We start from the raw sequence: 24,641 nt of genomic DNA, 5'->3' as shown, positions 1-24,641 counted from the left end.
CCCAACCCTTCTTGGAGTCCGTTCAGATATTTCCCCAGTAAGACGGGTCAAGTTTTGAGGTGTTAGCATTAGCTTAATTGAAATTAGCCAAGCAATGGGAAAGCAGCGTTTTGATTGCTAGCTAGCTTGTTTTAGGAAAGCCCCCAGCAAGTTTTTGGGTCCCTCCTTCATTTTGGGGTCCGTTCAGATAATTTCCCCAGAAGATGAGTCACGTTTTCAGGTGTTAGCATGAGCTTAATTGTCATTAGCAAAGCCATGGGAAAGCATAGTTTTCATACCTAGCTAGTTTTAAGGAAAGCCCCCAGCAAGCTTTTGGGCACCCCCCCTTTACGCTTGGGGTTATTTCCGCTAATATTCCCAGTAAGACGGGTAAGGTTTTCAGGTGTTAGCATTAGCTTACTTGGCCTTAGAAAGGCAATGAGAGGCTTGACGGCTTGCTAGCTTGTTTTAGGAAAGCTCCCAGCAAGCTTTTGCCCCCCCCCTTCTGTTTGGGGTTATTTCCGATAATTTCCTGAGTAAGACGCGTCAAGTTGTCAGGTGTTAGCATTAGCTTAATTGGCATTAGCAAAGCAATATGAAAGCATCATTTTGATGGCTAGCTAGTTCGCTTTTTTTTAGGAACTCCCCGCCTTCCCACAAGCTTTTCTCACTAGCCTAAATAATTAATTCCTAGATAATTCATTCACCCTTAAAAAGGCCAACATTTGCTAACAACTGGACAAAACTAGCAAACGACGGGATATCGAGCATTTGAGGATACAGAAGAGATTAGAAATCGGCAAAGTTTCTGAACACTAGGCACGTTGATCACCTATTTTTCGATTTTTTTGTACCTTTCAAAAAAATGACTAATTTTAGCAACTCTATTTTGAATCAATCATACTAATAACAAAACAACTTCGGCAAGCTAACGCTGGCTCGTCGACTTGCTAATGCTAGCTCAATTTTACCAGCGACTTTTGTCAGTGCCCAATTAAAAACCGAGGACCCGCTGTACTTGTTTGGCACAGGACGAGCAGCATTTGGCACTGAGTTCCAGTCGCAGATTGTCAGTCGCACTGACATTTTCTCCCTCGCTCATCGTTAGCTTCGTTTCAGCAGCAAGGTCAAGGGTATTGGTAGGCACCGTTGTGAAAATATGATTTTATCACTTTAACAAGCACGGCACCATGTTTTTATCGGATAAGAAATACCACGTGGAAAGTTCCCTTCCCCTCATCCCTGAATTGGATCCAATGAAGGATGGTGGCGATAAGCACTTGGACAAATGCACACAATGCACCATGTTATTACCTCCGTAATAGCTAAGAACCTCATCAGCGCTATCACATTTGTTTCGAGATAACGTGAATCCTTTAATGAACACCCCCCCGCCCCCGTGCCATGTACTTCACTCCAAATCCTCCTTTACGGTTTTCAGATTCCTCCCATACTGGCCAAATTGAATTATTACACCGAAGATATGGTCAGGGTGACTTTAAAAACAAAAAAAACGGACAAGTTGCTGCTTGTCGGGAAGTACTATGTAAAAAGTTTTCAGGCACGCACAAAATTCGCTCTGGTGTGACTAAAAACATCCAATAATCACGATGGAAGTCATAATTAACCCACCCCAAAAAACTAATTTCAAAACAATGGTGTTCAAGGTGCCCCTATCAGTCTAAACACGACATTTTAATTCATATTATGTGTATGGAATACGAGTTAAGCAGCGAAATGTTGTTGTCTTAGTTGGCGGCCATTTTGAAAATGACTTCACGGTTCGGAAAACAACCAATCATGGCTCACTCGTTTTCAGAATCAGTTTTCTGTCACTTTAATAATAATAGTAATAATAATAATAATAATAATAATAATAATAATAATAATAATAATAATAATAATAATCCATTTTATTTCTAAGCGCCATTCAAAACTCTCAAGGTCACTTTCCAGTCACAGAATACGTTTTTTTTCTGTGGATGAGCAGCGGCAGCCACACGCACCAGCGTTCACTCCCGGAATAACTCAAATTGATAGAAAGCTAGCCAGCTAGCTAACAGCTAGCCGGCCAGATACCTAGCCAGCTAGATAGCTAATAGATAGCCAGCTAGACAGCAAATTGATAGCTAGCTAGGTAGCTATGTAGCCTGATAAATAGCTCGATAGCTAGTCACAGAATAGGTTTTTTTTCTGTGGGTGAGCAGCGGGAGCCACACGCGCCAGCGTTCACGAGACCCGGAATAACTCAAATTGATAGAAAGCTAGCCAGATAGGTAATAGCTAGTTAGACAGCAAATAGCTAGCTAGCCAGGTAGATAGGTAGCCAGCTATACAGCTAGTCACATAATATTTCTTTTCTCTAGGTGAGCCGCGGCAGCCACACGCACCAGCGTTCACTCCCGGAATAACTCAAATTGATAGAAAGCTAGCCAGCTAGCTAACAGCTAGCCGGCCAGATACCTAGCCAGCTAGACAGCAAATTGATAGCTAGCTAGGTAGCTATGTAGCCTGATAAATAGCTCGATAGCTAGTCACAGAATACGTTTTTTTTTTCTGTGGGTGAGCAGCGGGAGCCACACGCGCCAGCGTTCACGAGACCCGGAATAACTCAAATTGATAGAAAGCTAGCCAGCTAGCTAAAAGCTAGCCGGCCAGATAGGTAATAGCTAGTTAGACAGCAAATAGATAGCTAGCCAGGTAGATAGGTAGCCAGCTATACAGCTAGTCACATAATATTTCTTTTCTGTAGGTGAGCAGCGGCAGCCACACGCACCAGCGTTCACTCACCCGGAATAACTCAAATAGATAGAAAACTAGCCAGCTAGCTAACAGCCAGCCGGCCAGATACGTAGCCAGCTAGATAGAAAGCCAGCTAGATAGCAAATAGACAGCAAATAGTTAGCAAACTAGGAATTTCACACATTCTCGATAACAGACTTCTCAAATGTCTCAATCATTGCCATCCGTCATTCAGAGTTCGTCTCTGCTTGCCGCGCTATTAGCGCCTGTCGGGGCGGGGCAGGCTCACACAATCACTGACTAATTGCTTTATCGGAGCCTTTCGTCGGCAGGGTTCAAAATTGAGTTTGAGCGCCGAGCAGTAAGGGGGGAGCGTTTGTGGGGGGACACCATAGATTGAAAGGGCGAAGGGAAGAGAAATTGAATTTGCAGACAGCCCCTTGTCAGAAAAGCTTCAGGTAAGCTTTTCTGACAAGGGGCTGTCTGCAAATTCAATTTCCTAACAGCCGCTCCTGCGGCTGTTCGGCGATCCGGTTGACGCAAGTGAGCGAAAAGGCGCTAACGACGTTACAGCAGGAACAAACACATCTTGGCCTAAAAGGGGGGCAACTGAGGGAAGCAATCGAATAGCGGCCACCGTGGCACGTCTGCTTTTTCCGAGCGCCGGTCGCCATGGTTACTGGAGATACAACCCAGATTTTACCGAGGGCGTAGGCATGAGTGAATAAATCCGGCTAATGGCTAATGGGGCTGCTTGGCCACTCGGTTTGTGTTGGTCGCCTCCTAAAAATATTGCAAAAATAGCGATCTATCTATTAGCTAGCTAGCTAGCTTTCTATCTCTGAGTTACTTCCGGGTTGAGTGAACACTGGCGTGTGTGGCTAATTGATAGCTAGCTAGATAAATATAAATTAGCTAGCGAGCTAGCTTTTTATATAGTTGAGTTACTTCCGCGTTGAGTGAATGCTGGCGCGTGTGGCTAATAGACAGTTAGCTGGATAGTTAACTATTAGCTAGTGAGCTACCTTTCTATCTCTGAGTTACTTCCGGGTTGAGTAAACGCTGGCGTGTGTGGCTAATTGATAGCTAGCTAGCTAACTATAGATTAGCTAGCGAGCTAGCTTTTTATATAGTTGAGTTACTTCCGCATTGAGTGAATGCTGGCGCGTGTGGCTAATAGACAGTTAGCTGGATAGCTAACTATTAGCTAGTGAGCTACCTTTCTATCTCTGAGTTACTTCCGGGTTGAGTGAACACTGGCGTGTGTGGCTAATTGGTAGCTAGCTAGATAGCTATAGATTAGCTAGCGAGCTAGCTTTTTATATATTTGAGTTACTTCTGGGTTGAGTGAATGCTGGCTCGTGAGGCAAATAGATAGCTAGCTGGATAGCTATCTATTAGCTAGCGAGCTACCTTTCTATCATTGAGTTACTTCCAGGTTGAGTGAACACTGGTGCGTCTGGCTGCCGCTCCTCACCCACAGAAAAACTGATCCTGTGACTGTAAAGTGACCTTGGGAGTTTTGAAAAGCGCTTAGAAGTTAAATGTATTATTATTATTTTCGTTTTTATGTTCCAGTGACATCAAAGTGGCTCTGATGACCGCCGGGAGCGATCAAAAGTGTTAAATCGACGGGTGTCGGACTCATCTTTGTCGGCAGTGTTTGTTTCCCTTGGTGGGGCTGTTTTGACTGTGAAATCGGAAAGAGAAGTCTAGAAAATTCGGTTTCTGTTTCTGCGACGAAGGGGTTGGCAACAAGAAAATGCGGATGATGTTTTATTTTTTAGGACATATCAAAAGCATCATGGGAGTTCGATTTGCTTTTGTGGGCCGAATAAAATAATGTGGTGGGCCAGATTTGGCCCCTGTGCCTTGACTTTGACATCTGTGATGTGAGGCATTCGCCAGCAAGCTGAATAGAAAAAGAACTAGCGAGTTCACCCGGTAGCAAGCTCAATGGCTAGCTAGCTTGATCACTAGCTTGGTCGCCCGTTAAAGGGGTCGCCCGATAGCTAGGGCGCCCATTAGCTAGGTCGCCCGCTAGCTAGGTCGCCTGTTAGCTAGGTCGCCCACTAGCTAGCTCGACAGATGAGCATGCAATTTGTTTGCAGTTTGATTGTCTTTTCGTGGGTGGCCTGCTCGCTAGGTGACCAGATGCTAGCTTGACCTGTAAGCATGAAATTTCACAAGTTTGCTTTGCTTTCGTGGGCCGAATAAAAACTGTAGCGGGCTAGATTTGGACCCTGTGCCTTGACACCTGTGATGTCAGGGATTAGCGAGCTAGCTGAATAGAAAAAAGCTAGCTAGTTCACCCGATAGCTAGCTCAATCGCTAGCTTGGTCGCCCGTTAACTAGGTTGCCCGCTAATTAGGTCACCGATTAGCTAGGTCGCCCGGTGGCCAGGTCTCCTAATAGCTAGCTCGATACATGAGCATGCAATTTCACAAGTTTGATTGTCTTTCGTGGGCCGAATATAATGATGTGGCGGGCCAGATTTGGCCCCTGTGCCTTGATTTTGGCACCAGTGATTAGCCAGGGTAAGCCAGATAGTTAGCTAGTTAGCTTGGTCGCTAGCTAACTAGCCCGCACGCTAACTAAAGTCGCCCACTAGCTAGGTGGCCTGCTCGCTAGGTTGCCCGCGAGCTAGGTGGCCCGAAGCTAGATCGTCAGATGAGCACGGGATTTAACGTTTGATTTGTTTTCGTGGGCTGAATAAAATGATGTGGCGGGCCAGATTTGCCTTGACTTTGCCACCTGTGATGTCAGGGATCAGTGAGCTCGCTGAATAGAAAAAGAGCTAGCTAGTTCACCCGGTAACTAGCTCAATCACTAGCTAGCTCAATTGCTAGCTAGTTCAATTGCTAGCTAGGTCACTTGCTGGTTAAGTCGCCCACTAGCTAGGTCACCTGTTAGCTAGGTCACCCACTAGCTAGCTTGATAGATGAGCATGCAATTTCACAAATTTGATTGTCTTTCGTGGGCCGAATAAAATGATGTGTCGGGCCAGATTTGGCCCTCGGGCCTCTGCTTTGACACCTGCGCCTTAGACCTTTTACTAATTTATTTTATCTTAGATGGCTACCACGCAAGCTCAACATAAAAGCATGTTAGCATTTCCCCCCAAAAATTATAATGAATTAACTGGGGGTGGGCTTTGTTATCCCACCCGCACAATCGACATGCATGGAGTTGTTGTCTATGACCTTGATATTTTTTTTTTGAAGAGAAGGTCAAGATTGCGGGAAGCCCCGCACCGCGCAGATTGCCTCTTCAGCAAGCCTGAAGCGTCCTTCAAGTGAGTCTTTAATGCCTTCTGGTATATATTTCCAGAAAGGAAAAAAAAAAAATCCTCCTCTTCAGCATCCATAAAAAGCGCTGAGTGGCTTTTTACAGGAACAGGCGCAGAGATGCTTGAATAGTTTCACACTTTGACGCAGTCGCGATGGAAACAAACGGGAGTGCGGCCTCGTTGCCGGGGATCCGCCACGGAGTTCACTTTCACCCATCCTCACCGATTTACACGCGCCCGTTTTTTTGCCTCCGCTGATGACTCAATGTTCATGTGACAATAATAACCAGTCAAAGCTGGGTTTTCAACCATAATCCGTTCCAGAAAGCTGTTCAAAAACCGATTTGGTTGAAAACCGAACTATTCCCCATTGATTATAATTGGAAGGCTAACTCAATCCAATTACAGTGATAACTTACAAATGCTTTACCTCACCTCAACTTTTCACCTTACGAAAATTAAATTCGCGAGAATATAATCTTGGCATACAAACTAGTTCTTGGCGGACAAACCAAACCACACAGCATCACGGTGGCTGGCAGACTAGTTTTCAGCGGAAGAACACCAAACCACATGGTCGAATAGCGCCACGGTGCCTGGCGGACTACTTCTCCACACCCACTTTCTTTGAGTACAGATGTGGTTTGTTATAAAGTGTACTTTTGCTATTATGGGAGCGAAAAACACCCCACCACAGGCTAGTGTTAAGCCGAAGAGGACACAAAAGAAAATGACGGTCGAGCAGAAGAAGGAGATCATCGAAAAATACCAGTCTCAGTGCAGATGTGGTTTGTTATCGAGTGGAGTACTTTCACTTTTTTTGGGGGACCGTAAAAGACCCCACCACAGGCTAGTGTTAAGCCGAAAAGGAAACAAAATAAAATTACGGTTGAGCAGAAGATCATCGAAAAACACGAACGAGGTGTGCGTTTGTGTGACTTAGCATCCCAGTACCAGTATGCAAAATCAACCATTGCTACATGTGGCTAAGGGTGTTTCTGTGTTGTCTAAACAACGGTCGCAGGCAATAGAAGAGGTTGAAAAACTTCTGTTGATTTGGATTAATGAAAAGCAGCTAGCAGGGGACAATGTGAGTGAGGGTATTATCGCCGAAAAAGCATGGCAACTTCATTCGGATATCATCAAGATGCAACTACATCAACGACCATCACAATGGTCAATAAAACCATTTTATTATTCATTACAGTTTATTTCTTTTATTATAACACAATAGTGCATTCATTATACATAAGGTAAGGTATTTTGTGTAGTTGTTGCATTTAAGGCTTATTTAGTAGAAATGTTAGTAGTTAGTTAGTAGTAGTTATGTTTTATGGGGACCTGGAAATGGCTTATTCTCATTTTTAATGGTTTCCTATGGGAAATTAATTTTTGGAAGACACACTTCACCTTACACACATTTTCTGGGAACCAATTAAGTTTGTAAGCTGAAGTATCACTGTACTGTATAATCAATGTCGTCAATGAAAAATAAGCACTTCGGATAACGGATGGATGGACGTCAAAATTCTGTTTTAACGTAATGAGCGCGAAGATGTGGATGAATTCAGAGTCGGGATTCATTAGTTTTAGAATTAAACGGCAGTTAAAATGAACTTTACGAGCTATTTCACTTTCAGATATGCCAAACCTTGCGATAGACATTACGGCCATCGTGGGCGTTTGCCAATTGGGAAAATGTGTTTTTTTTCTTCTTAAGTTTCACACATCGCTAATGCTGACAGACAATCGATCTTAAACAGTTATGGCTGATGGCTGATTTTGGAAAAAAAAACATACAAATTGCTGTTCAGTCAAAACTAGGTTTACGACCATAATCTGTTCCCGAAAGCAGGTCGAAAACCAATTTGGTGGAAAACGGAAACATTTCCCATGATAATCAATGCCGTCTTTTTTTTTTGGAAATCGATATTGAACAATACAAAGTTGACTCACAATAAAAGGTTACACCAGGAAGTGACATACAGTGATATGAACGACATACGATTTACGAACGTTAAATTTATGAACATTTTCCCTTGGCATACAAACTATTTTTCGGGACACACAGGGATATGCCACAATAAGTGATGTCTCGTTCGCGAACGAGCCCGTTCTCCTAACAACAAAATGTCAGCCAACTGTTTTTGTCCTCTATTACCCGCCCTCTGTCTTCAGTTAAAGCCACGTGATTGGTCAAGAACGCAGCAGTGAGGGGCTGGGGGGGTTACAGACAGAGAGAGATAGACAGAGAGAGAGAGTGAGGACGTTAAACATTAAAGAGACAGGCAGACGACAGAGAGAGAATGAGATAATTGAGAGAAAACAGTGAAATTTGGACTCGTTTCAACTTTGATAGTTCAAAGGCAGAGTGTAGACTGCAAGGTTAAAATATCCCATCAATCAGGCTCCGCAAATAACCCGCACAAGCCAGCTGTACACTTCCTCATCAAGTGTTTAATGCTGATGAAACCTCCATTCCATCAAGCCATCAACGACCATCAGAGGTAAATAAAACAACTATAACTTTATTATATAGTACTTTATTATATAGTGCATTCTATTTGTTTAATTATAATACCATAGCACATTCATTATATATAAAATAAGGTATATTTTGTGTAGTTTTAAGGCTTATTTAGTTGAAAAGTATATTTTATGGAAACCCGGGAACGGATTATTCTCATTTTCATGATTTCCTATGGGAAATTATTTTTGGGATACACACTTTTCACCTTACACACTATGTCTGGGAACCAATTAAGTTTGTAAGCCAATGTATCACTGTATAAGGAAGTGGAGGGGAATCGAGTGATGCATTCAGGTGCGCTCGTTTTTTGGGAAACCCATTTTCTGTTGTAAACCGAGGCATAAAAAGCCCAAAATTTGTGCCCAAAAAACAAATTGCTCGAGAAGCCATTTTTGGTTGTAAACCAAGACATAAACAACATGTTTTTTTAGGGCAAAAACTGAACTGGTCAAGAACCGAGACGTTTGAAAAACCGGGTTTGACTGTAATTTAAAACAAACAAAAACAAAAAAATAAATAAATCGCATATCGAGTGAGTGCAAAGGGATCAATCAATAATCAATGAGATCCTTGGTTAATACGTAATGATTCTCTGACACTCTAACTCTTTTTTTCCGGCACCTCAGAATAAAAAATTGCTTGTGCTTTTAACAGCTCGAATCTCAGAATAAGAGACCAGGGTGAGAACCCCCAAGGGGGTGGGGGGGGGGGGGGTGCAGGTAGTGGTGGGGTCTTGTCCTCTCTCTCTCTCTTCTTCTTTTCTTTACTTTCAAGAGCTCACTGACGCACACGCTGTGTTTCCGACATCTTTAATGACAGCTTTGAGTGACGAGGCCAAGTATGATTCCGAAAGCGGGCTGACCTTTGACCCGCCCGCGGCTCCTTTTTCTAACAATGGCAAAAATTAACCCCGCCGGCGCAGGAACGCTTTCTCATTCCGTGATGCCGAGAATAGCTCGTTTATTTGCCTGAAATCAATGCAAAAGTGATCGGGCGAGATCGGGCGTGTCTGGGAATGGATTGGAATTGAGGCGAATCTTCAGAAACTTTCAAACCGCAGACACCAAATTATCTATCCATCTGTGCTTGGCTACACATCTTATTTTGAAAGCCTGTCGGCACAATTTCCTGAAATGTCTCCAAAATGGCTGCTTCAAAGCAAAATGGCTTCCGTTCCTGTTATGGTAGACATCCAATTTGGCAATGAAATTGAGCAACAAATTGCCTGCTCGTCAAAATTAAGACAATAAAAGCCTTCAGCCATGCAGACATTTTTTAGCTCTTTGCAACCTTAGTGTAGTTGTTTTTCAAGCTTCTTTTTGTTTTTTTAGCTTTTTAACTCATTGACTACCAGACGATGTGCAAAAATGTGTCCACTGCAGTGCCAGGGCTTTTGTCATTTTCACTCGAATTCCAGGACCGAGAGAATATTGAGATTTTGGACGACATCAACATTCAATTCAGCGTTAGAAACCTTAAATGCTCTCATTTCTATCTATTAGCTATCTATCTATTTGCTAACTATTAGCTATCTATCTAGCTAGCCATTATTTTTCTATTAGCTAGCTAGCTAACACTCTGAGTTATTCCGGGTCGAGTGAACGCTGGCTCATGTTGCTATCTCGTTGCTATCTATTAGCTATCTATTTGCGATTTATTAGCTATATAGCTAGCTAGCTATTAGTTATCTATGAGCTAGCTATATAACTTTCTATCTATTTGAGTTATTCCGGGTTGAGTGAACACTGGCTCATGTTGCTATCTATTAGCTATCTGTCTAGCTAGCTTTCTATTTGCTATCTATTAGCTATCTATCTAGCGATCTATTTGGTATCTATTATCTATATAGCTAGCTATCTATTAGTTATCTATTAGCTAGCTAGCTAACTTTCTATCTATTTGAGTTATTCCGGGTTGAGTGAACGCTGGCTCATGTTGCTATCTATTAGCTATCTAGCTATGTATTTGCTATCTATTAGTTATATAGCTACCTAGCTAACTTTATCTATTTGAGTTACTTCTGGGTTGAGTGAACGCTTGCTCGTATGGCTGCCGCTGCTCACCCACAGAAAAACTTATCATGTAAAGTGACCTTGAGAGTTTTGAAAGGCGCTTGGAAATGAAATGTATTATTATTATTATTTTATCAGAAAGATAAAGTTAAATATTAAATTATGGGGGTGGATGTACAAAATACTATGCAATCCATAACAACAGCTGAAGCGCTAATGTAGACAAAAGGCAAATGCTTTTTGCCAGAGGTCTGGCCAGCACTTTATCGGCGCCCAAGCATGTAAAACTAAAACTCGAACAAATTCGCCAATGGCGCCATACGTCATATTTCAATTCCTGAATAAATTGGTGAATGGCAATGAACGAGTTAAAAGAGCGCCGGCGTTTCCAAGTGGAAAATGAAATGTAACCACCTCTCAGGCTAGCGCGGCGTCATTTCAGTTTCGCATTCGCTGCCGGCGCTCCGACGGATCCTCGGCTGGGGTGAGAGAGGCCCCTGACGAGTAATTATTTTCATTTTGGTGACAGTGTGGGGTTGCTGCGTATTCACCTCAGCCCACCGTGACAGCTCGCTATCTTCCGCTAACGGTGATGGTAGTCAGGTTCTCATTAGATGCGCCGGCGGTGGCAAGACAACCTGGAAATAACAGGAGGGGGGGGGATGTTTCGTTATTCACGCTGGAGAAATACTCAGTAAATAAAAGTTCACCCACACGCTCAGGAGAAATTTACTTGGCTGCCTTTGAAATCTTTTCGCCGAATTCGTTAGCAAATTGGATGATGAAGCGTCATATTTGTGAAAACTGCCTTGAATTTTGACACTCTGGTTAGCGGCAGCTAATGGGCCCTGTACATTTGTGGCTGACTAGGTCTCCCCGTGGGGGGTAAAGCTATCTATTTGCTATCTAGCTGGTCAGCTGGCTATCTATTAGTTATCTATTAGCCAGCTTTCTTTCTATTTGAGTTACTTCCGAGTTGAGTGACAGCTGGCGCGTTTGGCTGACGCTGGTCACCCACAGAAAAACTGATCCTGTGACTGTAAAGTGACCTTGAGGGTTTTGAAAGGCGCTTAGAAATGAAATGTATTATTATTATAAAGCAGGGGTGTCAAAGTCATTTTTTTGCCGCGGGCAACATTGTAGTTATGGTTTCCTCTCGAGGGCCGTTATGAATTTGGGGAACCCATTAGAATGTTTAAATCCCTTCAAATATTACATATAGAGCACACAGCAAATTAATGAATAACTCGTTTTCAAATCTGAAGTCGAGAATAATGACTTTTATTGTGGTTCACATCCAAAAATATGAAATTTTGGCTCAGATTTTAGCAATCATCATGGAATTTAACAAGTTTGATTTGCTTTCGCGGGCCGAAAAAAAATGATGAGGTGGGCCGGATTTGGCCCGCGGGCCTTGACTTTGACACCTGTGTTATAAAGTAACATGTTAAAAAAAACAATGCTCATATTAATGCTCATGCTAATTCAGCCGGAGGATAAGAAGAATGAATGCCTAGATACTTTTAATCGGCTATGCCGTGATGGAAGAGAGAAGCTTTTTCATGCAACGGGAGCCGTTGCACAGGACGTCAGAATGGCGTCGGAGTGGGAGGTGGTACGGGCACGCACCACACAGACTCACGGTAATATCTGACCACGGGCTGTAGTTGTTGTACTTTTCAGTTTAGCGAAGCTTCTAGTGTAGCTGTAGCTGTGTAGTGTTGCTTCCATCCATCCATTTATCCATCGTTTGCCCCCTCCCCAGCCACTTCTTCCAGCTAACGGGCCATCTGGGTGACATAGTCTCTCCAGCGTGTCCTGGGTCATCCCCGGGGTCTTTTGTCAGTGGGATATGCCCGGAACACCTCATCAGGGAGGCGTCCAGGAGGCATCCTGATCAGATGCCCGAGCCACCTCATCTGGCTTCTTTCAATGTGTAGCTTCAGTTCAACAATTTTTCTTCTCTCATTTCTGGAGGGACTAGTTTTCAAATTAGTTTTTTTTGTTTTTAGCTTTTGAGACTCTTGACCGTACCGTTAGGCTACTGGACGCTAAATGCCAAAGCGATTTGATGATTTTTGCTGCCCGTACAAAAAATGAAATAAAATAAATGAAAAAAAACACGAGCACTTAGTGGAAATGAGAACCCCCCACCACCTCCTGCCCCCCACCCCTGAGTGGGAGGCCTCTCATTTGTTCCCGTGCAAATTCCAGCGCTGCATCTCATTAATTATACAGCGGCGGGAAATGTCACAATAATAAGCATTGTCTGGCTGTCGCCATTTTCATGTAGCGCCGCTTTCCGTGCCGTGCATTATTCAAAAAGCATCTCGCGTAAATGTCTTCCATATTTTTTTTTCTCAACACATCGCACGAACAGGCAGCACAAAAGCGCATCCGCCAGTCTTATGAAGCACCTTGTAAGCACGACGCATTTTTTTTTGTTGTTCACTACGGCGGCTCCGACTGGATAAAAAAACAAAAAATAAAAATCGCTCGTCACATATTTCCATCAAGTTTCAAAGTATCTGAAAATAACGCTCAATTTTGGCATTAAATAAAATATTAATGAAGATACAATGATACATCAGCTTATGAACGTAATTGGTTCCCAGAAAGTATGTGTAAGGCGAAACGTTCGTCTGCCAAACATTTTTTTCCCATAAGAAACCATTAACAATGAGAATAATCAGTTCCCAGGTACCCATAAAACATAATTTTCGACTAAATAAGCCTTAAAACTACACAAAATATACCTTATTGGATGTATAATAAATATGCTATTGTATTGTAATTAAAGAAATAAACTGTACTCTATAATAAAGTCGTTTTATTGACCTTTTGTAATGATTGTTGATGTAGTTGCCTCTTGATGATATCCGAGTGAAGTTGCTGTGCTTTCTTGGCGATAATACCGTCACTCACACTGTCCCTTGCTAGCTGCTTTTCATTAATCCAAATCAACAGACATTTTTCAACCTCTTCTATTGCCTGAGAGCCGTTGCTTAGACGACTAGAAACACCCTTAGCAACACGTATCAATGGTCGACTTAGCGTACTGGTACTGGGAAGCTAAGTCACAAAAACGCACACCTCGTTCGTGTTTTTTGATAATCTCCTTCATCAGTAATTTGCTTCTATGTCCTCTTCGATTTAAGACTAGCCTGTGGTGGGGTCTTTTTCAGTCTTATAATAGCAAAAGTACTCCATAACAAACCACTTCTGCACTCAAACAGAAGGGGTGTGGAAAACTAGTCCGTTCGTTCGTCTGCCGAAAACTAGTTTGTATGCCAATATGATATTCTCGCAAATTTAATGTTCGTAAGGCGCAAAGTTCATGAGCTAAAGCGTTCGTAAGCTTAGGTATCACTGTAATCAAGAGGCAACTAATAATAATAATAATTATTATTATTATAATAATAAATTTCATTTATAAGCGCCTTTCAAAACACTCAAGGATACTTTGACCATCGCAAAGGTAAATAAAACGACTTTAGTATACAGTAGAGTTTAATTCTATTTATTATACATAACGTAAGGTATATTTTGTGTAGTTTTAAGGCTTATTTAGTAGAAATTTTAGTTTGATGGTGACCTGGGAACAGATTATGCTCATTTTTAATGGTTTCCTATGGGAATTATTTTTTGAAAGACGAACATTTCGCCTTACCCACACTTTCTGGGAACCAATAAAGTTCGTAATCTGAGGTATCACTGTAGTTCCTTTACAGATACAGAAAACTACATAACCATGGAACAATGCAAAGCAGTTATTGTGATTTTTTTATTGTGATTTCATTTTTTATGCAGTAAATATTAGTTTTCCCTGAACATGTGCCATACTTGCACCTGTTTCGGTTCTTTGCGACATATGGATCATGAGCTATATTGTCAAACTGAATATCATCAGAAAGGAAAATAACCTTGATGTCTTATAGCTAGCTATTCATTAAATATTGATGAAGATAATGCCTTTTCATTCATTAGTTAACAGTCAATTCCGTCGTGTTGACACAGACGTCGGAAAAAAAATATTGAGCAAAGATTTCCTCAGTTGAAAAAAGTAATGAAGCAATGAATAATTTGGATGATGTGAATGCTCATCAGCAACAAATCCCGGCTCGGGCTTCCATCGAAGGCTTGAAGTTTAAAAGTTGGCGTGAAATGCAGTCAGTAAAGCAAAAGATGATTTATTTACAATGATACCTCGGTTTACAAACATTTTCGGTTTACGAACGTTACATTTATGAAAATTTTACCTTGGTATACAAACTATTTTTCAGGATACACACAGAGCTGCCACAATGAGTGATGTGTCGTTTGCGAACGAGCCAATTCTCCTAACAAGAAAATGGCAGACGACAGTTTTTTTGTCCTCTATTCCCCGCCCCCAGTCTTCGGTTAAAGTCACGTGATTGGTCAAGAACTTTTCGATTTACAAACATTTAATTTATGAAAATTTTACCTTGTATACGAACTATTTTTCTGGATCCACACAGAGCTGCCGCAATGAGTGATGTGTCGTTCGCGAACAAGCCCCTTTCTACTAACAACAAAATGGCAGCCAACTGTTTGTGTCTTCTATTCCCCGCCCCCAGTCTTCGGGTAAAGCCACGTGATTGGTCAAGAATGCAGCAGTGAGGGGAGGTGGTTTAAACATTAAAGAGACAGGCAGATGACAGTGAGAGAGTTTCAACTTTGATGGTTCAAAGGCAGAGTGTAGACTGCAAGGTTAAAATATCCCATCAATCCACAAAAAACCCGCACAAGCCATTTGTACACTTAATGCAAAAAGCTATAAACCCAGCTAAACAGAACACAATTGCGCGAACAAGCCCCTTTCTCCTAACAACAAAATGGCAGCCGACTGTTTTTGTCTTTGGTTGATTGGTCAAGAATGCAGCAGTGAGGGGAGGTGGTTTAAACATTAAAGAGACAGGCAGATGACAGTAAGAGAGTTTCAACTTGGTTGGATGGTTCAAAGGCATAGTGTAGACTGCAAGGTTAAAATTCCCATCAATCAGACCCGCAAAAGCCATCTGTACACTTGATGCAAAAAGCTATCAACCCAGCTAAACAGCACACAATTGATGAGGAACAAGGTAAAATTATCGCAGAGATAGCACCTACAAGGGATCATTTCTCAAGATGGTGAAAGAAGAAGGCTACGTTCCTCATCAAGTGTTTAATGCTGAGGAAATCGGTCACTCCATTCCATCAAGCCATCAACGACCATCATAAAGGTAAATAAAACAACTTTATTATATAGTACAGTTTATTTCTTTAATTATAATATCATAGCACATTTATTATACATACAATAAGGTATATTTTGTGTAGTTTTAAGGCTTAGAAAATTAGAAAGTAGAACATTGTTTTATGGCGACCTGGGAATGCATTATTGTCATTTTAATAATTTCCTATGGGAAATACATTTTTGGGATACACACTTTTCGCCTTACACACTCTTTCTGAGAACCAATCAAGTTCGGTAGCCAATGTATCGCTGTATTTGTTGTTTACAGGAGAAATAAAAGACAGAATGTTTGGCATTTGGGTTTGCTGAGTCCGTCAAAGAAGTTCAAAGACTGCCAGCGAAGAGCAATGAAAGCATTGGCGGTCGTGATGTAAATGGGCTGGCCCGATTCGCCGCTGACGGCATCGCGTTCTTATCTCGAACCAGCGAAAAAGAACACAAAAAGGAACTTTGCGCTCATGCCAATTGAGCAGAACAGCCATGTGCAAGCCCAAATGTCAAATCTAAATATTCATGAAAGTGTTGGGCTGAATGAACGAGGCCATATTTAATTCAGTGTGATCAAACGTGGCAAGCCCGCTTGCGCCACTTTCGCTATGACCGCAAATGCTAACAGCAAAAAAAACAAAAGATCACTTATATAAAAAAAGACAAACATGGCTAGCTTGCTCGCGCCGCTTCCGCTAAAACCGCAAATGCTAACAGCAAAAGAAAAAAAATCACTTATAATAGTAACAAAAAAAAAATGACAAACGTGGCTAACTCGCTCACGCTGCTTCCTCTAAAACTGCAAATGCTAACAGCAAAAGAAAGATCACTTTTATTAAAAAAAGACAAACGTGGCTAGCTCATTCGCGCCGCTTCTGCTAAAACCGCAAATGCTAACAGCAAAGGAAAAAAAAACCCACTTATAATAATAAAAAAAAAAAAGACAAACGTGGCTAGCTCGCGTGCGCCGCTTCCGCTAAAACCGCAAATATTAACAGAAAAAAAAGACAAACGAGGCTAGCTCGTTCGCTCGCGCGACTGCAGCGGCTAACAGCAAAAGAAAAAAAAGAACTGGCTCACGAACTTAATGGGTTCCCAGAAAGTGTGCGTAAGGCAACAAGTGTGTCTTCCAAACATTAATTTCCCATAGGAAACCATTAAAAATGAGAATAACCCGTTTCCAGGTCCCCATAAAACATAATTTTCTACTAAATAAGCCTGAAAACTACACAAAATATTCCTTATTTTATGTATAATAAATGTGCTATTGGATTGTATTAGGAACTTCTCAGACTGATCAAGCCAGTGGTGGGCCGGCAGGGCCTGCAAAAAGGCCTTCACTGCTGGCCTAAAAAATATCGGAATCACAGACGAATGTGAATTATATGTTGTCCATGAATTCTTACTAACTCATTCAATGCCATTCACAAATTTATTTGGAAATCAAAAATATGACAGAGCGCCACACCCGAATTTGTTCGGGTGTTGTTTTTTTCATGCTTGGGTGTCGATAGAGCGCTGCCCATACCTCTGGCAATATTTTTTCCCTTCTACGAGGGGGCAGTCTTTCGTCGCTAACATAGCCTTTCGTCACCCACTCAGCCTTTTGTCGCTAACTCAGCCTTTCACTTCCCTTTTCCTCACATACGCTTGACACAGCTAGCATATACTCGCGCGGTAGCACACAAACGCAAGACTCAAACGCGATGCGTCAAACAAACGCCAAGGTATGAGGTGCGCCGGAGCCTTTCTTTCGGGAAAAGGCTCCTTCACCGGAGGAGAAAAGGGAGAGGTTCAAAGCTTTGATGCTACACGCCGCCGCTTCAAAGAGCAACACGGGCCCGCCTATGGAAATGTTCTGAGAGGGTGATAATGAAGACACCGTGGCTTGATCTTTGGATGAGCCCTTTAACACCCGCTAGCGTTGCCTCCTTGACTTCCAGATTCGCTCCTTCTCACGCTCTGACTTTTATTTCATCACCATAACTCATTATATTTCATTCCATATTATTTTACCTTATTTTATTTGTTTTTATTTTTTTCATTTTTATTTTATTTTTATATCTTATTAAATTTTATTTTACTTTATTTTGTATTTTATTCCTTCATTTTTATTTAATTAATTTCATTTTTTATATATTTTATTGAATTTTATTTTTTATTTTTTATTTTATTGTATTCATTTTTATTGATTTCTTTTCATTTTAATTGTATTTTTATTTTTTATAAAATTGTATTTTAATTTATTTTGTATTTTATTTTACTTTATTATTTCTTTCATTTTATGTTACTTTTTTATGCATGTATTTTAATTTAATCGTATTTTTTATTCATGTTATTTCATTTATTTTATTAATTTGCATTTATTTCTTTTCATTTTTATGTTATTTTTTAATTTTAATACATTTAATTTTACTTTATTTTTCATTTTACTTTATTTTATTATATTGTATTTTATTGCCGTGACAGTAATTAACTCATTCACTGCCATTCCCGCATTTATTCGGGAATTGAAAAGCATGACACAAATCACCATTCCCGAATTTGTTCGGGTTTTGGTTTTTCTTGCTGGGGTGCTTATAAAGTGCTGGTCAGACCTCTGGCAATGTTTTTCCCTCCCAGGTGGGTACAGGAATCACCTTTTGTCCAGCGCTTTTTTACAACTTCAGCTGTTGTAAAAGCGCTATATCAATCAATATTGCAATTTGTATCTGCCACCATTTCAAGTTCAGATAACTCCACACCCATATAACTTAGGAATAAACTTTTTTTCTGATTAAAGAAGAGACTCTAAGCTTTCTCACACTGTAGTGAATGTTTATGTAACTCTAAAACTCAACCTTCTGTGGGTCCTGGAATTCGAGTGACAATGACAAAAACCCTGGCGTTGTGGACACATTTTTTCACATCGTCCGCCAGTAAATTAGTTTTAAAAAAAATGGTACGGCTTTTCGAGAAGCGCAGTTTGGATCCTGAGCCATATTTAGGGCCATTTATGAGGGGTTATAACAACCTCAGAAAAGTTTTGTAGCGTTGAGTTTTCGCTAGCAAAACCCGCTTCCGTTTGACTGGCTGAAATTGCCCCAAAATGGCCGCTTCAAACCAAAATGGAGACCACTTCGGATTGAGGACCATTCGGTTCCTCGTCAAAAACAAGACGCCAGTCGCTTGATCAACTCATAAGCTAACGACAATTGAATCCAAATCCGGAATGGAGATTCATTAGGCTCCGACGCAACGGCACTAATTAATTTTTTCGCTTCTCGCCCTCCTTTTCCGCCTTCTCCTCCCCTGTCGTTCGTTTGCGTCCACGTGCGAGCGACAGTCTTTCATCTTGAATTCCATCGGGGAAAAGGTAAAGCATCAAAGCGCGCCAAAGGTGGGAGCTTTGCTTCTCTGTGTTCTCATTCATTGGCGTATAATTATCCGCCGTGACAGCCGTGATGATTTCGAATTTTTTTCCGTCATTTTTCGTGACAACCTGAGAATAGTCGGATATGCAAATTGGAAAAAGCTACTCTTTGGTGTGTGCGTGGTGTACCCTCTTTGTTTTTTGTTTTGTTTAAAAGACAACCAACATCATTTTTTTTGTTTCCTAACTGACATCAGAAAATGTTAAAATACCCAAAACACGCAGGCTGATATTTTTTTGTCTAATGCAAAACACCAATAAAAATGACTTAAAGTGTCCCGAAACTACTTCAAAATGACCTCGGAAATGGCGAGTTTCAGATGGTCCCGCCCCCTTGATCGTGACGTCACGTCAAGACGTCTTTGTCTTGCCCTAGAATCAAAACAATGGCTTCAGATTCTGAGAAGATGCTTTCCTGTTACTCACTCAATATGATTCAAATAGTTCTGAAGAGGAAAGCATAAATGTTTGCAATCAATTTAAGAAGTCGTTCCGTATCATTTTGAGGCGTCTGGACTTCAATGTAGCGTCCCAGAAAATGCACAAAATGGCGCCTAAGCTCCGTTGGAAATGGGCTGATTTGTCTGCTGGGAATTTGTGTCAACTAGTATCAAATACAGTAAAGTCTCGTTATATCGATATTCAAGGGAGTCCGAAAAAATATCGATATAACCGGGACTATCGATATATCCGACCCTGTTTGCATGTAATTTTCTCCGTGCGTGCATAGAAATAGTATCGATATAACCGGGACTATCGATATATCCGATATCGATATAACGAGACTTTACTGTAGTATTCTTTGTGCAACACACAACGATTCACCATCGCGTTATGTATGTGTTTTCCTTCTAATGTCGCCATCAACACTGATCAACACAATCTTTTTAGACAAAACAAAGTACCCAAAATGCATTAGGTGTCGCTTTCTCGGTCACGGGCGTTCCTGACGTCAACTCGAAACAAGACTTCCTGAATATTCAGCGCAAGTCTTAAAACGTAAAATATAGCTATATGCCGTGGAATCTTTGTAAAATATGCTCAGTAGAAGTGATTTTACAAATTATGGACACAACTTGTCCAGAGGCGTCGGTTGTCCTTTCAATAGATTTCTCATCTGAAAGACAACCGGAATGAATGAGCTCACCCACAGAAAAACTGATCCCGTGACTGTAAATTGACCCTGAGAGTTTTGAAAGGCACTTATAAATGAAATGTATTATTATGATTACTATTATTATTATTATTAAATGCAGCATAAGAAACCTTAGAACCTTCCTTCATCAGAAAAAAGAGTTAATTCCTAAATGATATGGGTTTGGAGTCATATGATCTTGAAATGGGGGCTGCTGTACAAAATGCATCACATCGTGATTTATATCGCGCTTTAACAACAGCTGAAGCTGTAACAAAGCACTCACATGGAAAAAAAATGGAAATGGCGCCCCCTTGTGGAAAATAAAAACATTGCCAGAGGCCATGACCAGCGCTTTATCGGCACCCGAGTATGAAAACACAAAACCTATTAATTTTCAATTCTTGAATACATTCAGGAATAGCAGTGAATGAGTTCAACTAATTTAATGTAATGTTTCCCGTGCCTGCGTGGCTCTTCTCCGGGTACTCCGGCTACTCCCCACATTCCAAAAATGTCCTTGGTAGGTTCATGGATTTTAGTTTTTTTTACTTCAAGTTGGCGCCACGAGAGTTGCTGCCTTTCCAGCAGCTCCTGTATTTTGTTTTTCTACTTCTTTCTTTCCTTTCCCCCTCCTTTCATAACTTTCCTGCTTACGAATAAAGGTACAGTGATACTTCGGTTTACGAACCCCTTGGCTTACAAACTTTTCGGTTTATGAACGTTAAATTTATGAAAATTTTACCTTGGCATACAAACTTTTTTTGGGATACACACAGAGCTGCCTCAATGAGTAATGTGTCGTTCGTGAACGAGCCCGTTCTTCTAACAACAAAATGGCAGCTTACTGTTTTTGTCCTCTATTCCCCGGCCCCAGTCTTCGGTTAAAGCCACGTCATTGGTCAAGAACGCAGCAGTGAGGGGATGTGGTATAAACATTCAAGAGACAGGCAGACGGCAGTTAGAGTTTCAACTTTGACAGTTCAAAGGCAAAGTGTAGACTGCAAGGTTAAAATATCCCATCAATCACAAGCCATCTGTACACTTGATGCAAAAATCTATCAACCCAGCTAAACAGAATACAATTGATGAGGAAGTGGATAACATTATCACAGAGAAAGCACCTACAAGGGCTCATTCCTCAAGATGATGAAAGAAGAAGGTTACGTTCCTCATCAAGAGTTTAATGCTGAGGAAATTGGCCATTCCATTCCATCAAGCCATCAACGGCCATCACAAAGGTAAATAAAAGGCCTTTTTTATATAGTACAGTTTATTTCTTTAATTATAATACCATAGCACATTTATTATACATAAAATAAGGTAGATTTTGTGTAGTTTTAAGGCTTCGAAAATTAGTAGAAAATTATGTAGAAAATTAATTAGTAGAAAATTATGTTTGATGGGGACCTAGGAACTGATTATTGTCATTTTAATGGTTTCTTATTGGAAATTCATTTTTGGGATACACACTTTTCGTATTGCACACTCTGTCTGGGAATCAATTAGGTTCGTAAGCTAAGGTATCACTGTACATCCATCCAATCAAATCCAATGGAGCACCCAGAAAAGTTCCCTCCGGGTGTTATTGTGAGCGCAGATTCGTCAATGTGGGTACCCTGTGGTTAGCTGGCGAACCCCCCGCCCCTCCAATCCCCCCCTTACCCGCACTCTCCGAAGACAGCTGGGAGAAGCAGCGGTATGCTCGTGCCCCTCATCAGTAGAAGCGGATCAGATAATGGATGGATGGATAATTAACTGGCAACGTGTGGTGGAACAAAGAAACATTAGTCCCAACCTCATCAGTGAATCGCTCGCTCACTATTCATGAGAGGGAAAAAAAAAAATCTGACACTCGGTGGCATCGCTTTCTACTCCGGCTGCCCCCCCCCCCCCGGCCCCCCAAGGACCATCCATCACCATCAGACAGCCAATATGTCAAGGTGCCCCGCCAACAATCCAAACCCCCTTTCGACACAAATGTCTCATTTGGGCCCCATCACTGCATCGGTCGGCGGCATCTTTGTTTTGAACAGCCAATATTCGCTTTCCAATCGATCAATTGATCATAAAAACACAGTGATACATCAGCTTACGAACATAATTGTTTCCCAAAAAGTGTGTGTAAGTCGAAAAGTGTGTCTTCCAAACATTAATTTCCCACAGGAAACCATTAAAATGAGAATAATCTGTTCCCGGGTCTCCATAAAACATAACTTTTCAACTAAATAAGCCTAAAAACTACTCAAAATATACCTTACTTTATGTAAAATAAATGTGCTATTGTATTGTAATGAAGGGAATAAACTGTATTGTATAATAAAGTCGTTTTATTTACTTTTGTGATTGTCGTTGATACCTTGATTCAATGGAAGGGGAGGAGGTGGGAGGGAGGGAGTGACTGTTTGGATGGAGAGTCAAATTCCATTAGCCTATCTTTCATAGGCTAAGACTTCTCTTCCTGTGCAATGAAAGTACGGGTAGGCATCTTTTTCCAAAACAGGCCGGTTTAATCAGCATTAAACACTTGATGAAGAACGTAGCCTTCTTCTTCCACCATCTTGAGCAATGATTCCTTGTAAGCTTCGGCAGCTTTATTGTCAGTACTGGCTGCCTCACCATGACGAATGACACTATGAATCCCTGTACGACGCTCAAAGTTCTTGAACCATTCGTGGCTCGCCTTGAAATCATCAATAGATGACGAACTTCAAGGTTGCCTCTTGACGATATCAAAGTGAAGTTGCCATGCTTTCTCGCCGATAATTCCTTCACTCACACTGTCCCCTGCTTGCTGCTTTTCCTTAATCCAAATTAACAGACGTTTTTCAACTTCTTCTATTGCCTGAGACCGTTGCTTAGACAACACGGAAACAGTGTGAGCAACACACGGACCTTTAATAGCTTCCTTGTTCCGAAGGATGATCGCAACGGTCGACTTAGCATACTGGTACTGGGACGCTAAGTCACAAAAATACACACCTCGCTTGTGTTTTTCGATGATATCCTTCTTCTGCTTGACCGTCATTTTCTTTTGTGTCCTCTTCGGCTTAACACTAGCCTGCGGTGGGGTCTTTTGCGATCCCGTGATAGCAATAGTACTACACTCGATAGCAAACCACGTCTGCACTCAAAGGGCGTGTGAAAAACTAGTCCGCCAGCCACCGTGGCACTGTGTGGTTTGGTTCGTCCGCCGAATATTAGTTCGTATGCCAGGATTATATCCTCGCAAATTTAATGTTTGTAAGGCGAAACGTTCGTTTGCTAAAGCGTTCGTAAGCCGAGGTATCACTGTAATAATACATTACATTGTACATATGTACAATAATACATTTCATTTATAAGCGCCTTTCATAACTCTCAAGGTCACTTTACAGTCACAGGATCAGTTTTTTGGTGGGTGAGCAGCGGGAGTCACACGTGCCAGCGTTCACTCAACCTGGAAGTAACTCAAACAGATAGAAAGGCTACTTAGTTAGCCAATCGATAGCCAACAGAAACAGAGCTAGATAGCTAGCCAACATACGAGATAGATATATAGCTAATAGATAGCTGGCTAAATAGCCAGCCAGGGAGCAAGAAAGCAAATAAGTAGCTAGCGAGATCGCTAGCTGATTTCATACCATCGCCCTCATGATTTGATCGCCGTGCACGCGTCGTAGCGTCGCGTTGAAGTGCCGCTCGTCGCCCGAAATGGATTACGCTTCAAAAACGTTAACTTCGATGGACAATTCAGAGATCCTAATGAATGTTTGCGGTCTGTGATCGGTAGACGACCTCATGTTGACCTTTGGCAAGACAAGCGGCTCACACCCGGGCATGGGGGGACAATTTCGAATCGTGGTGATGGAAGCTGGCAAAGCTCCCGTGAACTCATCGGCAACTCATTACAGGGGTCACAAGATCACGTCAAAAGGGTTTTTCGGCCCTCCTGATGCTGCGTCAGAAGCAACCGTGGGGTTCGGTATCTTGTTCAAGGACACTTAGTTTCTATGCCGTCCCGTGGATAGACGAGTCTCCAAATCAGTTAATTTTGAGTTATTGTTTTGTGCGACTGAAAAATATCGAATCAATACAGTGATACTTCAGCTTACGAACGCTTTAATTTTTTAATTTTTCGCCTTACGAACATTCCATTCGTGAGAATATAATCTTGGCATACAAACTAATTTTCGGGAAACACACGGAGCGCCACAATGGCGGATGGAGTTCTCGGCGGAAGAACACCAAATCACAGGGTCCAAGAGCGCCACTGTTGCTGGCAGACTAGTTGTCCACACTTTCTTTGCGTGCACTC

General features: G+C 41.5%; 1 protein-coding gene across 4 annotated transcripts in view; it reads right to left on the bottom strand.

The window, feature by feature from the left end:
* The window catches only part of LOC148894434 (uncharacterized), a 255,370-nt gene that overhangs the window by 16,003 nt on the left and 214,726 nt on the right, over nt 1-24,641 (bottom strand). For all 4 annotated transcript variants that reach the window (XM_089003491.1, XM_089003493.1, XM_089003492.1 and 1 more), the window contains one exon: nt 11,104-11,190. In XM_089003491.1, coding sequence (XP_088859617.1) covers nt 11,163-11,190 — 28 coding nt within the window. In that variant the 3' untranslated portion in view covers nt 11,104-11,162. The remainder of the gene's footprint in view (nt 1-11,103; nt 11,191-24,641) is intronic.

The sequence above is a fragment of the Hippocampus bargibanti genome, linkage group LG08, assembly GCF_051943395.1.
Source record: "Hippocampus bargibanti isolate YZ-2025 linkage group LG08, ASM5194339v1, whole genome shotgun sequence".
NCBI classification, from domain to species: Eukaryota; Metazoa; Chordata; class Actinopteri; order Syngnathiformes; family Syngnathidae; genus Hippocampus; species Hippocampus bargibanti.
Note: the sequence above shows the minus strand (reverse complement) of the source record. Positions and strands in the feature narration are given on the sequence as shown.